At 33.6% G+C, this 18,371-nt stretch overlaps 4 protein-coding genes across 5 annotated transcripts in view; 2 read left to right on the plus strand and 2 right to left on the minus strand.

Moving 5' to 3' along the window:
* Nucleotides 1–206: 206 nt before the first annotated feature.
* On the minus strand, nt 207–4,243 carry LOC147067877 (uncharacterized). The gene is made up of 5 exons (XM_085952830.1): nt 4,077–4,243; nt 2,908–3,025; nt 1,432–1,539; nt 882–1,012; nt 207–770 (listed from the first exon to the last, which is right to left on the minus strand). The coding sequence occupies exons 1-5, from the start codon at nt 4,227–4,229 to the stop codon at nt 351–353; spliced, it is 930 nt and encodes a 309-aa protein (XP_085808956.1). The 5' UTR covers nt 4,230–4,243; the 3' UTR covers nt 207–350.
* Nucleotides 4,244–7,667: 3,424 nt separating this feature from the next.
* On the plus strand, nt 7,668–12,463 carry LOC147067878 (DNA repair protein SWI5 homolog). The gene is made up of 2 exons (XM_085952834.1): nt 7,668–7,808; nt 12,173–12,463. The coding sequence occupies exon 2, from the start codon at nt 12,173–12,175 to the stop codon at nt 12,401–12,403; it is 231 nt and encodes a 76-aa protein (XP_085808960.1). The 5' UTR covers nt 7,668–7,808; the 3' UTR covers nt 12,404–12,463.
* Nucleotides 8,521–9,639, plus strand: LOC147067879 (GPN-loop GTPase 2). Its single transcript, XM_085952832.1, has one exon. It carries the CDS (start codon nt 8,655–8,657, stop codon nt 9,546–9,548), a length of 894 nt encoding a protein of 297 aa, XP_085808958.1. The 5' UTR covers nt 8,521–8,654; the 3' UTR covers nt 9,549–9,639.
* Nucleotides 12,464–17,532: 5,069 nt separating the features above from the next.
* The window catches only part of LOC147067880 (constitutive coactivator of PPAR-gamma-like protein 1 homolog), a 30,037-nt gene continuing 29,198 nt past the window's right edge, over nt 17,533–18,371 (minus strand). For both annotated transcript variants that reach the window (XM_085952827.1, XM_085952826.1), the window contains exon 17: nt 17,533–18,015. In XM_085952827.1, the coding sequence (XP_085808953.1) occupies nt 17,908–18,015 (108 nt within the window). In that variant the 3' untranslated portion in view covers nt 17,533–17,907. The remainder of the gene's footprint in view (nt 18,016–18,371) is intronic.

Consider the following 18,371-nt stretch of genomic DNA (forward strand, 5'->3'; position numbering starts at 1 on the left):
ACGTTTGTTTTTCGACTAATTGAGTTTTGAACACATGTATTTCGGTTCAATTGTTACTATTCCACTTCTGTGCAGAATATACAACAAATCTTATTTGAAAAACCAGAACAGTATAAAATTCACAAGAAAATATGGATAGTCGGTTATTTTCATATAAAGTATAATAATATTAATTAAAATAGTACAATTCGAATCGAAAAGGCTTCAACCTTTCACGAATCTGATTGCGGTATATAATAGATAATTTATTTTAACGGTAACATCAAATTGAGGCGAATGCCTTTCAAACACCGGAACGGGCTTAACATTAATAATCTGCAAAATAAAAGTGAGCGGCATCTCTCGCACGCTTAAGCCTTGCCGTCTTCCCCGATGGGAAGAAGGGTGTATTTGGGTGGCGGCACTACGTTGATATGATAGTCCTCCGACAAGAACTCATTGAGAGTGATGAGATTCAAGTTAGGACCCCGGAAGGCGGCGTCCTCGCACATTTCCTTCTTGCAAACGGCCTCGCCGTGGTACAGGATGGTGAGCTCTTTTCTGAGATCGTCACCGTCGTACAAATAGTCGTCTTGGTTGAGGTGGCGGCGGCACCCATCAAATTCGCCCTCCTCGATGAGGGAACTGTCGGTCCGGGACGGCAGAATGAACGACACGTACAGAGTGAATATGGTAAGGATGATCGCAATTAGGGCGACTATCCACCGCGGGATCTCATTACTCTGCGGCGCACAGGGTGTCCAATTCTTTCCATCGATAATGTCACTCATCTAAAAAAATAAAAAATATAAACTCAACCCCTAAATCAAAAGTTTCAATAGAAGTGTAATTTTTAATATAACGACTGAATCTTAATTCGTCGATTTATACAATTCACTCACCTCCGGTCTGAGTGGCATTGTGCGTATAAATGTCTGAGGCATTTTGTAGACACCATTAGACCCGAGAGTCTGCTCCCACAGAGCTGGATCCGAAACTAAGCTCACTTCCACCTCGAGGATGCTGCTGTCACCTGAAAGTTGATCAAAATACTTGCTAAATAACAGATATTATCCACAATGAGCATGCAATGAAAATGGTAATCGGCAAAGAATTTTAAATTGACGACAAATAATATAATTAAATCAAACAGTTAAATTTATCAAACTTTTAGACAATTGATTTAAGCAATATATAGTTTGTTTTATATTTAACTTTAATATGATGGAAGCAACAAACATCCTCAAACTTCACACAATAACGATTTGAGATAAGAATAAAAAGAAGTTACCACTTTCGCTCCTGAGCACATCGGCGTCAATAGAGTGGCTGTTATATAAACAGAAACTCACCTTTCGTCCAAACCATTGCGACCTCACTTTGAATCCCAAATGGATGACTTACCATTACTCCGCCGTGGGTGTCAAATATTAGTAATAATTAATTAATTACCTTGCTGCTCAATATAAAATAGCCAGGCTTCCTTCTGCAGCTGAAACATTTCAGAACAGCCTGTGAAGCAGTGAGATCTTGTATCCTCATTGTAAGCATCGGTGCATGCTGGAAAAATATAACAACCTCATCACTCTACTTACTATGACTATGACTATAACACCAAATAGTGAAAAATAGTGCCGCACCCTGCAATGCAACACCTGCTCTATTGTGTTTAGGGTAAAATTTCAAAATTACACGTCGCTTATAAATTTAAATGAAAAGCGGTAACATCATATAAAAAATAACTCTTAATAAAAAATTATATCCCTAGAGAGCCCTGTATGGATCTGGACCTTCTCCAACCGCTTTCGGGGTTGGCAGGAAGGTTTTCCAAATTTTGTTAACAGTGAAAAATCAGTAAGAATGTTTTGATGACTAGGAAATTTTATTTGAAACTTTGCGCAAGCTGTTAAAATAAAAATAAATTATTTGATTCTTTAAAAAACTGTATGATGATTGATAGTTAATAATCATAATTTGTCTGCTATTACATTATAATTTTAAATACAGTAGAACCTCGATTATCCGGATTGTACAAAACAAATAATTTCACAAACGTAATGGTCAGTGCGATTTATCGATATATAGTAACTATTAGATTCATTCTTAACAATGTCAGATATAAAAAAGAAACATAATGAAAATATTATACAGTTTACTAATCGTCTAATGTCCGAGAATGACAGGTCTGAAAAAATCACGAAATGAAGAGGTTTGTATAGGTGAAGAGGAGAGAGAGATTGTATTTTCGTTTGCTTTGTTCATGACGTGAATTCCCAGTAAATCCTTAGGATCAAGACGTGAAAAGACTGCAGCGGGGTACAAAACCTGATCAGCAGGCGGACACGAGGTCCTGCTATTTTCTATTGGAAAGTGAAAGACCTCCAGTTTTCCAGTATCATATTATAATCATCAGAATAAGGCACAGATGAATGCTGAGATTTTTAAACAATGGTATGAAAATAATTCATAAAATTAAAATACTACCAGTAATTTAATAAAAGACGAAATTATTATTACTCAAAAAATTTGCTGTTGAAAAAATGTTTAAACCAAATTTATGAAATGTTTACAGTGATAATTATAATCGACCGTTCCGAGTCACCATAAATAACTCAGATAAAGTAGAATTAATAACTAAAAAAAACCATTATAATAGAAACATTAAACCACTTACATCGAAAACGGTCTTTCTATTGTCAATAGTTAAAAAAAAAAAATGAAATTGGTCATGAGTTTCCACACGTGATTTCATATAAATGAATGCTGGAATTCTGTTTTTAATCACCATTAAAAAAATTATGAAGCAAATTTTTGAAAAGATCATTAATCAATTAAATGGATTTTTCATTATCAGGACCATCTCAATCCCCGTTTGGTGGAGATAATCAAGGTTCTACTGTATTGCATAAACATTTTATACAAACTTACATTGAAAGCATTGATCTTTGGTGGCATTCAGATCCAAATTTTTGTCAGCTGACCAATTTGTATTCATGGCGATGTTGAACAGACGGCAGCCTCTTTCGCATTGTAGTCTCCAATCATCCTTCAAAAGAAATAATGCACAAAAAAATAAGTTTCTTTACCATCTGTAAATAATTAATTGACTAATTAATTAATTGCATATTCATCTTAAAACCTATTACAGTGAGTAATTAAGCACCACTAGTCAAAGCGTATCATTATTCTTAAGATTTATTTCATTCAAAATCCACCACTATGTGGTTAGGACACCAAGCCGAATCTAATGTCTACTGTACAAGAAGAAGATTTAGGCATAAGCCGGAAGGCGCCATCGTCGACTAAATGGGAGGAGCTTGTTAGTTTATAATGGAAATGCGGTAAAAAATGGGAGGAGCTTGTTAGTTCACAGTTTTAACACGTAGCAAAGATGTTCTTGTTCAACAGTAGCGAAGACAACAGGCTCCGCTAGTAGAATTAGAAAAGACGCCTATATTCTGTCATAAGTAGTGTAATACAAAAAGTCTACACAACTAGAAAAACAGCATTCTTCAGAACATTCAAAACTTTGTAAATAATTGAAAGAAAAGGTAAAAAAAAGCTATTACACCTGTGCTTTTGACGTGCACCCTCTGTCAGTGAAATGCACAGTCTAATGTGCAAGTATAATGGTATAATAGATAATTCGTATGTTGTAGAAAACACTTAGAAAAATCATTTAGGAAATAAAATCAAATTTTAATCTTAGACAAAGAAAAGGTATAAGCAATAAATATATTTTGGTGACATTTAAGTACCTATCTAGTGAAATTTCTAATTTTTAATACTAGTAAATATCATATGAGCGGCATTAAAAATAATATTAACATATAATATTAGCTAAAATTTAAATTTTGAATGGTTCTGGCAAATATATTGATTTATTGGTATGTACCTAAATAGTCAATATGATATGTGATTTTTCAATGATTTAACAAAGTAATGAACCTATCGTATAAAATAAGAAAATCTTTTCAGTAATAAAGAATAAGAACAAGGAACCTTTATTCAACAAACACTTTAAACAAGTCAGAGTTTATAATTTTAAGACAGAAGAATTTATTTGTTTCTAGGTAGAAAATATGTGCATAACTTACAGTTTTAAGGTTCAAAGCCTTGTTATTGCACAGTTGTTGGCACACATCTTGTTCAATGTGAGGAGTGAAAACAACTTCGCTTGAAGCAATTGACGTAACATACACCAAAACTGTAATAATTAAAAAATATTCGTGCATTTTTGCGAATCTCATATTGACATATCAAAATCAAATATGCGTTTTATAAGTTGGTTCCCTGTAGGATTAAAATTATTCATAAATATTTTGACCCCAGATTGAATGGCTGATAAATATGTCCTTTATTAGTCAATATTACTTTTGATGTAAATTTAGTGTTACTTCAAAAGTGTATTTCTGTAGCCTCCATCAAAGTCAAATCTCTTTGGCCACCATCCATAGAATCAGAATAATTTATTATGATACTCGTTTACGCTTGAACAACAATTAGTTAGGTAACTTACTTCGATGAGTTTGATGATTTCTTTTCTAATGGGAAAAAAAATATTAGTCTGGCAATATATTGTTTTCTGGTTGGCTGTACCATGCAGTGTTGCCATTCGTACTATAATTATAGTATTTGTACTATAATGTTGGTCCGCGTACTATGTACAATATAAAACAGGTATAGTACGCATAAAATACTATAATTTTGAATATCTGGAAAAATATGTAAAAAGTACTAAAATTTCGATATTTCCGTTCAACAAATTGGTGCAAAGTACTATAATTTCGTAATATAAGAAGATTTGGAGAACTTTGAAAAAAAATTGCTCGAAAAACGTAAAAAAATCTCTTGACTTTGGTTTAAAATGAAATTTCTTGAATTCGTCGGTAACCAAAATAAAAAAGGGGTCTCGGAGTTTCTCAAATTCTCGGTTATTTTTTCCGAAATACAAAAAACCTATACAATTTCAACAGATGACAACGCGTACTATATTTTTTCCCCAAATACTATAATTTTGGAGGCTCTGTACTATAATTCCACTTTGAAAAGATGGCAACACTGGTACCATGTGTAAATAGTCTGTATCATTCAACCTGAATCAAACAAACGAAATGGAACCGTTTGGTAAATGTCCACGGAAACGCTTTTCTGACGACTAATTAGTGTTGCCAGTACTTAAAATTAATTCATAACATATTAGTCTTTAAAACAGAAACATAATTATTGAAACGTCAACTTCTTATGAAATTCTAACCTCCTATCGTTGTCTACAATAATACAAATGCGTATTCAATTATTTTAAATGTACAAAATATAAAGAATGCTTCGTGAATAGGTAGCCATTTAGTTAATTTATAAGATTTATAGCTATAGGTATGACAAGTTTTTAAAAATTACTTTTGATAAGAGCTTTTTATAATTGACCACTTGTTCATGTCGACAGTATGATTTTGTGACTTATAGGGTATCCATGGAAATAAGCCGAACCGAATCGTTTATGACGGTCTCACCTTACGCCGGAACCGTTTATTGCCGCAATAAAACTTGTCGAGTGTTCACCCACTTGTCTGCGAATTTGTATATACGGGTGCCGCCGTGTTCCTTTATGCTCCATTCAAATAACGGTGTTTGTACATGCGCGTCTATTTGAAACAAGTATTCTTTATATTAAAACAGAAAAATATTTTTTCTCTATGGCCAGTTTTTGATGTCTATGGGCACTTAACTGTCAAATAAATGATAATTTTTCACATTTTGCCGCTAGATATCCCTAGTGGTCCATATATTTTGAACTCGCTATTACATTTACTTTCATATTATTTCTTTTATTTTTCGATTAATACTACATTATGGCCGGATAATCCGAATGCCGAATAAACGTTATTGAATGAATAATCATTACAATATAAACAAATGAAAGTAAATGGTTATCGTGATAGTATACCTACCTACCACATAATTATTATGCATAAATCGATTCCAGCATAATCATGTGAATTGAGTTGTTCAAAATAATTTATTACTTATATTTATTTGATTTTCATGAATCTGCGTCTGATGTGTATTTACTAACGAGACTCTTAAATTTCAAAGCGTCGCCGCTTTTACGAAATTTGCGGCATTGTAAATTAGCTTTATCTACGAAAGCAAAGTTTAGTACCTATAAATAAAGCATTCATGATTGAATAAAATGAAGCACCAATAATTATAGGATCAATTGTAAAATAGACAATAATCAAAATAATTCACTGAATCATAATGAAATACGGAAGAAGTTACCTATGACAATTATCAACAAACGCGGGCTGTCAGTTGCGATCTGTCAAAAATGGACTCTGCCGAATTTAGCAATCGGTTCGCTAAACTTATGGTAGAGGGGCATTAGGTGTTCGGGTTCGGCGAGATGCTTATGTACAAAATTTCCATGAACGGAATTATACGTTTTGCACGCCATCTGGCGTAAAATCGCATTCGAAAATATTGCATGAACAGGGTATTAGACGACAATCGAACATATTACTTAAAGGGGAATATATATTCGCACAATTGAATAGACTGTTTTCATAAAGCGCTGACAACATTTAAAAAGATGTTCGTCACATCGAAAATGGATGATATTCACAAATCAACTACAACACTCAAATGATCGATTTGCACTAAGGAAAAAGTAGTCTTCACGTATCAATATACTATTGTAACCAATTAATCGTAAAAGAATACAAACACTATGAAAATTAGGTTTAATGATTTTAAACAATATTTTGGCAAAACATAAGTATGTATTAGGTACCTACTTTCAGATTCAAATAATACTATAAATACCTATTTAGAAAGTGACGTTAATTAAAACTTAGGTAATTGTGCCGCAGATGCCGTCATGAGCTTTTATGTTTTTTTTACGAAAACAGTTTATTCCAGTAGACAATTTATTATAATAAATACCTTTTTCTGTCGGCACATAGGTTTTTCGATCCAATAATTGTTAATTTAAAATTTGAAATGCTTATAGATTTAGATACTTCATTATCACAATCTAAGATTATATTATTAGGTACCTAATATTAGGTTGGGGTAGGTTAGGTTAGGTTACGTTAGGTCAGGTCAGGTTAGGTTGGGTTAGGTTAGGTTAGGTTAGGTTTAGGTGTCCAGCACCCATTTCTCGTAAATCTGTTTATACAAACTTCCACTCTGTGGAGGCCCATATGATCCTATCAGGATCGGACATGGTCGCAAAAAAAAAAAAAAAAATAATCTATAATATACATTATTCAAGTAAACTTCTATGGTGTAAATGTCTAACAAATTAATATGAACACCTCACGATATATAAATGCCGAATAATGCTTATCAACACTTTTTCAGATTGCCATTAGTCTATGAATCGTCCGAATCGGTTTGAAGTTTCATGTCAAACCATTTCTGATGGTCCGAGAACGGTTTGATTTTCAATGATACACTGAACCAAACGTCAAATCTCAAACCATTTCCGGTCAACTTTCTACTCATACAATTTGTATGTATATTGTCTATGGTTTAATTCGATTTGTTTCGTCACAATTATTTGACCATAGACTAATTTTGACATACGAAACGAATTCCGAAGTTATCAGATTTTTCCGCGAGTTGAGAATTGAATAAAACAAAAATAGGACATTTTAATAAACTATCCCAATTATTACTTAATGAAGATCCTATTCCAGTAGATGAAAATTATATTATAATGCTGAATATTTCTGGGTGTTCCATTTTTGTTTATTAACAGCTATTCGTTAATGAACCGAAAAATTGAAAAACTTCAGATGTCGTCTTTATCAACATAAGAAAAGGTAAAAATTCATTAAATTAACCTGTATTGCGCTTAATAAAAAATTGACTCCAGTCGTCTGCATAAATAGTACGATAATAAATAATGACTGGCAGTTTCTTGTGACATGACTGTGCCGGTTGCCCGATTACAATCTTTAGTAAATTTAACTGGGTTTTGCGATGGATGCAACTAGAGAATAGATCCGACTATAAATCCTATCGAAGTCCGTTCTCATAGGCGATTATTGTTCTCCGATATTTCCTTTTTTAAAAGAAGAACCAAAATACAAAACGTGCCCAATAATACTTTTGTAAGTATAATTATTATGGTTTTATGCTGCAATGTCTATTATTTTCTATCAGTAATAATTTATTGATTATACCAATTTTGTTTGTTTCAGATCTCGCACTAATGAAAATCCACAATGGAACTATCTGATCTCATGCAAAATTTAACCACAAACCAATACTCCAGTTCCAAAAGCACACTTTTTAAAAATATTGGCGCTGACATTAATGATGTTTCGACCAATTTCGTCTGGGCTGAATTTCAAAATTGCGTCTTCTTGATTGTCACTCAGTACGAAAAAATCGGATCACTGATCGCGGTCGAAAGAGACGAAGCAGCTCTTTCAACCGTAGAGAAGGAATCGACATACACCACAAAATTCTTGTTGGGTTCCGGGGATATAGAAAACCAGCTCGCCGCTAGATTTTTGGCCGAAAATTTAAATTTGAAAAAATCTCTTTTCCTCTTTTCTAGTCTAAAAGATTACGGGGTGGAAACATTACAAGCTGTAAAAGACATATGCTTGGACTGTTTTATCGCAGTGAAATCGTAACGTACTGCGAACATCCTTTTTAAAATGGCCCTGCAGACTCCTCGAGCAATGAAGACAGCCAAAGGATTGTACGGTCAACTGGTCATCGGACCCCCAGGATCCGGCAAAACTACTTATTGTTGGAAAATGGCAGAGTATTTAAAAAAATTGGATAGAAAAGTCGTCTTGGTCAATTTAGACCCAGCAAATGACACTCTTCCTTACGAAGCCGATATCGATATAAAATCTTTAATAAATTTAGAAGACGCGATGGCGGATCTGTCTCTGGGTCCAAACGCCGGTCTAATGTACTGCATCGAATACTTGGAAAAAAACTTCGACTGGCTACATGAGAAAATACTCGCGGAAGGCGACAAGAGTTATTTCTTATTTGATATTCCGGGCCAGGTAGAACTTTACAGCCATCACGAGAGTTTGGGGAAAATTTTCAATCTGCTAAGGAGCAGAGCAGAGATTCAAGCTTGCACGGTGCATTTGGTCGATTCGCATCATTGCTCGGATGCGGGAAAATTCATTTCATCTCTAATCCTCTCGTTAAGTGCTATGCTCAGAATCGGACTACCACACGTGAACGTCTTGACGAAGGTTGATCTCTTCAAAAAACACTCAGATAAACTGCATTTCGGATTAGATTTTTACAGTGAAGTTCTCGATTTGAATTATTTATTGGAAACTTTGGACGGTGATGCGATTACATCAAAATATAACAAGATGAATGCCGCTCTGACATCCATCGTCGAAGATTACAGTCTCGTTTCCTTTCTTTTACTCGACATTTTCAACGAAGAAAGTCTGGCCAAAGTTAAAAATACTGCTGATAAAGTCAATGGATTTGGGTTTCAAACTGATGAAAGAAGAACCATAAATTCTATGCTGTCATGCGCTCTGGGCATGCAAAACAATCAAAATGACTTATAAATTATTACCAGTCTTGATTACTAATTATTTAAATATTGGGAAACTTTTATTATATAATTATATTTGATAACCTAATAAAAAAAAGATTCAATATTGTGTTTGATTATTCTTTTTATGATGATTATAAATCAATATACTTATTGCTTCCGCAGATTGGAATTATGGTTTTCATTTGGGAGAATTAAGAGGTGTGGTTTTTGGTTTCATACTATCATGGTTTGTATTACATGACCATGTTTGCTCCCGAGAGAATCATGTGGGCCTTCACAGAGTGGAGGTTTTATCGACAGATTCTTATTTTTATAAGAAATGGACGTTAGCCACTTATTCAACCTATCGGTCCATACCAGTGGCAAAGGATGGAGGTAGGCTGTTGAGATCCACACTAAACTTTGTCAGTCAAATGTATTTGCTTTCATTGAACTAACAGTACAATGGGTTTAATTGAATTTTAAAAACTAACCAAAAACATCTTCAAATTGTGTTCTTAGTTCAGTGGAAACAAATAAGTATGACTGACAAAGTTTAGTGTGCAATATAATAGTAAAATAAATATGATATCTCGAATTTTAGCCTCCACCTCTCGCCACTGGTCCATACACACATTGAAAAAACAACATGAGAATTTGGAGGAGCCGGGACCCACATATTACCACTTGGCCATCGTCGGCGCTGTGGCGATATAGGGAACTAAAAATCCTCCTTGCTCTTTCACATTCTTCATGCTCACACTTGTCATTTCACAGTACATAACGTGTGAGATACATCAGCCACCCTGTAGTATTCATTGTGTATGAATGAATTGAAAATTACTAAAATAATGATTATTATTGCAGACAAGCTCTCGGATGATTTTGTCATAAAAATTGACACAGAAAGCAATAAATTCAATAATACAACATTGTTGTAAATAAGGCACAATAAATATATTATTTATTAGTTTTAAATCAATGAGTTTTTTTGTTTGGCTAAAAGTTGCCGGTAATGATATTATAATAGTGGTTTGTTTTTTTCGATAAATCAACATACCTACTCGAAAATATTGTAGAGTAATTTCTTTTACTGTCAATTCATGGTGGAACTGCATTGTATTATTGATTAATGTAATAAAACGCAAAATTTTTTAGTATTTATTCCACTTTTAATAAACAAATCTGGACCGGTTGAAAATGTCCCTCCGAGGCGGACGAAACCGGTCCAGATTTATTTATTAAAAGTGGAATAAGTACTAATTATTTTTGCATTCTATTAAATTAATCAATTTATGTAATATAGAGTAATATTAATCCATGACAGCGGCCGGCAACCTATGCCACGTGAAAGGATTTTTGGTGGCACGCGTTGAAAATGACGATTCATTAAAATGTTCGGTACTTTAAAAACTGTACCGTAAAATTATGTGATGCTACACTGGTCGCCGTTTCGACATTAAAGACAGTTACAAAATTGATAAAGAATATTTGGAATTTTTGAACATTGAGTATGTTGATTTCGAGTTAATCGAATTTAACAATTCTGAAATTTGGAAATTCAGGTTCAAAACTGCCAGAGATGAAATTATGGAAAACGAAGACAATTATCTTGACATAATAACCAAAATGAGGAATGAACTCCCAGACGCATTCATTGCATGAAAAAAGTTGCATTCGCTCTTTTAAGTGTTTTAGGTGGGTAAATGCCCGCAAACTATATAGCACTTGAATATAGGTATATTTTAATTTATTAGTCTATTGCGTTCGAATGTATGAATAATAGGTCATAAATTTTGTGTCGCAGCACAGTGGTGAGATGACGCACAGGCTTAGGCTTGTTATATGACCGCTCAAAACATCTTTAAAATTTAAAAAAAATCACTGTTATTCATTTTTGTTAACAAGAATATTGTAACCTAACAGAAAAACAACTCATAAATTTAAAATGTGTTTAAAATTTTATAATAAATGGGACTTTTCGACAAGCGGAGCTCAGCGTATTTTTAGCGATTCTATTGAAGCCGATACACAGTCTGAGTTACCTGAGCCGATAGTATTTCAAATACTAATAAGGAGTTGGTTTTAGTTTCAGTTAAGTATGAAACTTTTGTCGCATACGCACGCCAAACGCTCTATATAGTATTCCAAATACTAGTAAGTATTTTGGAATAAATTTCTATACTAAGTATTTTTTTATACTGGTAGTAAGTATACTTAGTCTTCAAAATTGACCAGTTTTCCCATCTCTACTATGAACCAAATATTGAAGTGTTAGCTTCCAAAATTGAACCTCAAGGGGGTCCCTAATGTTTGAATATTGTAATTTTTATGTAGCGTGTATTATTATAGTGAAATAAAATTGTCTTACAATAGATTTACTAGTTTTTTTTCAGTGGTACGCTGAGTGTCCAGCACTTTGAATTACCTATTTTGTGGCACACCAATGCATTAGGGTTGCCGACCACTGGTCTATGATGTATAATGCCGAAGATGTATAAGTTGAGCCTTTCTCTATCCACGTTAGATATACTTTCAACATTTTTTATACATAATATAATACAATTATGTATAAAGTAAGCAATAGTCAAATTTCCAATTTGAATAGGTATTCTTTTAAATTGAAAAACCATAAAATGAATATTTTTTCTACAGATGGAGGCCAACAATATCAGCATAGAGTATAAAAGACTTCTCGATGAAGAGAAGAAACTCGACAAGCTTTTGACACAAATGAATGACAAAGAAATGAAGAATTATCACTTAAAGCTCCTCCATGACTACAATGACATAAAAGATGCAGCACAGGCAGTGATGGGAACACTTGCTGACATACAACACACAACAGTTTCCGAGATGCATAAAAGGTTCGGAATGGATCCATGAAATTTATTTATCTGTTCCAAATACATATTAAAAATAAATAATTAAAACACATATTATGGACTTTTTATTTATTGAAGACAAGTACAACTCTTACAATTTACATTTCATCCAAAAATCGGCTTCTAAGATCCATCTTTGAAAAGTTTATAACCATTAGGTATACAATGAGTGAATATTTTATGAACCATTATCATTATTAATTGAGATAGCATTTTACTTGGAAAAAATCCATTTTATGACACTATAATATTAATATCAAAATCCACACAATCAGAGTTTTAGACGATAGCAATTTCAGTTGTAAAACCAGTTTTGAGATTGCTTATACTTACAGAAAGGGTGAGAACTACTTTTTTTCCATTTTAGTAATTATTTCAAACTTGAGAAAGACCTCTATTTCTCAGGATGTCTCTTTCTGGAAGTAAAATATACATAAAGGATAGATCGTTTATTCGCAGTCCTGAGCCTTGACACTGCGTTACAATCGAAATAGCTATTTATTAAAAAACTAATTTTGTGTAATATAATATTAATGTTATACTGTTGCATTATTATATTTCTGATTTTAGATAAACATGTCCAAAAGCCATAGGTTTTGTATGTTAGCTACTTCAATTAAACAACTGCTGTTTACAAGACAAATAATCTAATATGTATACTGAATATTATATTTTGACAGCAACAAAACTATTATCAGAACTGTTCAAATATTTTCAAAATGAGCGTCTGACATACACTAAAGCTATTTTTAATATTATAAACCGGATTGTATACGATGAAAACAAAAGTTCATGCGGTTTTCGGATAACGCCGACTGAATCGATTTAGAGTCGGGCGACATCTCAAATCATCTGACGGAGGTCGCCTCGCATGAAGCGAAAATATAAAATACAGAACTAACGATTACTTCGACTCGTAAACAAGTCCTATGATAAAGAGAAACGAGGGTCACTTATGACACCTGTCTCCTACGATTAAACGAAAATCCCAATAACTATATTATGTAGTCGAACACGTACATTTGCAATTCAAACCGGTCGGGAGAAGTATTCGAATAAGTTTGATAAAATTCTAAGACTATATAATATTTGTGTTAAGCAAGCAACAATAATTAATATTAAGATTTCAAATGGGATGGCGCGGGGGCCATCGCGATGCCTGGCGCGAAAGGACACGAGGCGAGCGGTCCGCCCGCCCCGCGCCGCCCACGTGCGGGACCGGTTCCAACTTCCTCGAGGGAGCGCGCGCGACGGTCCCGTCCTCGGCATCATGAGGATCGCGCGGTACTTCGAGGTCAAGTTTCGTGACTTCTTTACGTGAGTGACGTGATTCCATTCAGTATTATGGCGAGTCGGACAATAATAGTTAGCGAGTCGGAGAACACGATATCTCAACTTTCTGTTAAAATTAAAAAACACGTTAATGATAGCCATATTTTTGTTTTGCCGTGAGTGTGAACTTTTTACTCCGAGAAGTAAATTGCGTACGAGAGTCTTCTGCCGTTTAGGTTTCGCCTCCGGTGATCGGATCGCATCCGCTCGACGGTACCAATAAACTGCGCGTTCCTATAAATAACTCCCTCCGACCATTTTCATACATTAAAAACATATTAAGGCAGTGTAAATAAGACACAGTCAGCTTGAAGACTAAGCCCGAGCGCGACGTCGGCATGCCGCGCCCGCTTTTTATAATCCATCGCATTCAACGAGACACCTGTCTCCGAAGCCTTTCAGACGGCCGTCCGGCGGTCGGTTTATTGATACATCCGATGCATCAATCCGTATCACATCCGTAATCAGAGTTTATTCATACTTAATTTAGGTATAACAATATAACAAATATACAAAAATACAATGTCACCGCGCTTCCCGCTGACGGTGGAAAGGTCCACAAATTTAATGACAAATAATACTATACCCTCTAACAAAATAGCACCTATCCCACTACCTACGCCGTGGACCACCCGACACGTCAGCGGCGGCGCGTGTCGACTTTCTGTCGAGGTCTAATTTATATCGACTTAGATCTACGAGCGTCCCAGATATATTGGTAACCGACATCGAAAAAACTTCAGTAACTGTATCAGTTTCCGAGCCGATATGAAACTGCGGCGAAGGCACTATACAGTTTAAACATGTGAAGATGGTAACTTAACTACGCAGTATACAATATGATTTCTTTTAGAAAATGTAAACAATTCACTTAATACTAATTGCTAATAGTACTCTGTAGACTCGTTTGAGTGCTTTTATTCCAAAATATTACAAGCAGGTCAAGTTTTATCTTCATCAATCCCAATTGAGTGAGACAGCAAAGTATTGTGATTTTGACATGCGTCTTTGGAATAGATGAGAACGGACTTAGATTAAAGAGATTCCACATTTATGTGTTTCAATTGGAAAGTCATTGTCATGCGCGCATAATACAGCAATACATATTACTGATAATAAAATCATTTGGTATGAACTTTATGTTCGGTTAGATTTCATGCCTGCTTTATTTCTGCAAAGCACTCAAACTGTCCAGTCTACTGATAGCTGATACTCAATGTCGGTCCAGTAAAACAAATGACATTTAAGGAAATGATAGTTATTGAATTTAGTTTGAATATTAACAAGACATTATGGTATGCAATTTGATGAGCGTGAACACATAACATGTGCAAAGCAATTCATAAGAGAAAGCAACATGAATGTTTGGCTAGATTTTACTTTTGTTTCATTTGATTACAGTGTGGTATGCCAAAATGACAGTCAAAAGTAGTAGGCACGCAATGACATAGCATTTACTCGGCAGAATTTCATTTAACAACAGTATATTAAAGTCCAAAATGTAGTTGTAAAAAGATATCGTCTAGCCGGTCCAGACGATGGATAATGTCTGAGGGCAACGCCCTGGCAAAGAGCTGGTAACATCAATTCGATAAACAACAATCTATTTTAAAGTTAATTACGTTACCGCGTTGCCGAAATAAATACAGTATTACATATTACGATCTTATTATCTCTCTCTGTGAGTAAAATTCTTAAGCCATCTTGAATCGTTTATTTTTATAGTCTTGATAAATGTGACAGAAATAGTTTTCGACTAAAGAGGCTAATTTGTTGGAATTTAATATGTCTAATATTTATAGTGTTGTATAGCTTGTGCGCATATACTTCAAATAATTATGCCGCAAATTAAATGAGATTAGGAATATAAGCACAAACATGATTAGAAAATCTTTCTATACTACACTAGATTAATTAATTTCATTACTCAATTTACAGTATTCGTTTTACTGGACACAATGGACATACCTAAGACAATCGACAAAAAGAATATTTCTTACAAATTGTCACTATAATGACAATATGACCCGGCATCCAGTTATGCCCGGATTGTTTAAATCTTATCAGCTAAAACAATTCTTCACAAAATAAGATTTTTGCTAGTATAGTAACATTCTGAATAAATATTCTCACAGTGGACAGTTTCGTCTTTCTAATTTAACAAAATATACTAATTTAAAAATAAATAAATAAAACACCATGTTCACATTTCCTAATATAAATTCTTATATTATACATGCCACACAATTTTTACAAGCTTGTATATTTCGATTAAAGATTTTAAATAGTTGGTTCATCATTTCCCGCGTATTCATCATAAAACACTAGTACAAAAGGAACACGCGTTTAATACAATTATTGGAATAAAAGAATAGATCATTATTATTGCACGAAATATTGTTATGAGGAATCAATCAGACGGGATTAAAATTCACATCGTATGCACACATCCTCTTTCTTAAAATTGATTACAAGACTGTGCAATGGAACTTCATTCAAATCTGTAATTTTGATTAAAAAATAATTTAAAACGAATCTATAAATAACCTCTGAGATTTTTCCTGTCACCAATTTACCTGGAAATCATTCATAAACAGCTTAATTCATACACATTTACAAGACAATGCAAAATGAAGGTTGCCTGTATTAAATCGTGTTATGGCAGACAAAATGATGGATAATTAATTTAAACACTCAATTGCCTCAAATTACACTTCACTTATGTGATTATTCCATAGTTGTCGCACATCAACGTGATAATATATCAAGACCAGTGGCGGCTCAACGAATTTTTAGGTGGTGGGGTTTACTTTACCCATTAATTATTAAATATACTTACATATTTTATCATATACATTATATCCCAAGCTATGATTAATATGATTTTTGTTAATGGTGGATTGAGGATAATTTTATATGATACCCTTTTCAGAATAAATATCACTATTTTGAAATATAAAATTATTTCGATAATGTAATTAACTTACGTCGAGGTTATTTTAAACCACCCCCAGTATGCCTGTGTTGAATGAGATTTGTACCGTGGCAACAGGATTGGATAAGAATGATCACGGTAATCGAGAAATTGACCCCTACTAGATTTTTTAATGTATCATCGCGCAATTGTGCGTATTTAAATTATTTTATTTGATTGTTTTATTTTTATCAAAATAATAAATATCTCTAAAATAGCGACGGGTTGAGATGTATGGGGTAAATTAAGTATTTAATTTAATCACGTAATGAATATTATTTGCAATAACAAAAATATCATACATGTATTTTTGACACGATAGGTATGTGGGGATGGTCCCTACGAACCCCTAAGACAGAGCCGCCCCTGATCAAGACCATCACAGAATCATGTATGTATACATATTATTATCTACTATGTAAGTGAAATTAGTATGAAGATCACGACATGTCTTTTGTTTGTGATATATTTTTTCAGAAATCTATGAACTATTTGAGAGTATAGATGACATTATATAATATTGCAGTGACCAGGCCCACCCCGCAGGTGGAAATATTGCTTTTGGAGATGGCAATTAATGTTACAAGTATGTATTAGGCGGGTACACAATGTGTATGAACTGAGCCATCCAATGAAAATAAATATAAACATATGCAAGCGACTAAATTATATAGGTTAAGATACATAAGTATAATATATATATATATATAAATACCACTCTGATCATAAAAACTGCTTACATTATCAATTAAATAGTATCTTATTATTTCTAACAATAGAAGTATAATATATATCACTTTCTGTCACAGTTTTTTTTCTTATTTAATCTCTAATATTTTCCTTTGCGAATCGCGTTCGCGTCGATCGGATAATTTGAGATTGTTCTGGTCAAATTCGGGTCAGTGTTGTCTCTGTTTAGTGAAAGATACAAAATATATTCGTACCATATATAAATCACAAAGTAGTGATTGCATTATCAGTCTAATACTTAGGAGGTCTCGATGACGGCCGGCGCGAAGCTTCGTGAAAGATGATATGAAAATGATTCGTATAAAAATTAATGAATCCGTGGAATATTAAATTACAATGAACGACGACAAAAACTGATGAATAAAATAATACGACAGATGAGACAAAATTTAAATCGAACGATAGCCATCGAGACGTTTCCTATTAAATGATTCAGCTAAGATGTCCGTTTAGTCGTGGAGGGCGTTGTCCCCTTGCCCTTCGTGATCCCCGTTCGAGGATGTGTCGTTTCCTCCTCCGTTACCGTTCATTATTGTCATAGGCGATTTACCAGTAAACTGAAATAGATAAAATGGATTCATTATTAAAATTATAGTCATATAAAAAACAAATATTTGCTTATGTTATGTTTGTATAATAGAATAATACTTTCACTGCTAAAAAAATATAATTTCGGAGAATCTCAATTGACCATCTTAGTTTGAAAACCTACCCAATGACCATTTTGATTTTTTTTTCAAATTTCGATGCACAAACTGTTCTTTATTTCAATATCTACACAACAAATTTAATATTCATTCACTTCCATAATCACTTAATACAGAGATAAAGCATGTTAAAAATCACATTTAGTTTCATAACCTGCTCAAATGTAAGATGGTTTAGTTTCAAAATAGACTTCATGGATCAAAAA

This window comes from Rhyacophila brunnea, unplaced genomic scaffold (genome assembly GCF_057557595.1).
Source record: "Rhyacophila brunnea isolate RB1 unplaced genomic scaffold, BYU_Rbru_1.0 scaffold_3, whole genome shotgun sequence".
NCBI classification, from domain to species: Eukaryota; Metazoa; Arthropoda; class Insecta; order Trichoptera; family Rhyacophilidae; genus Rhyacophila; species Rhyacophila brunnea.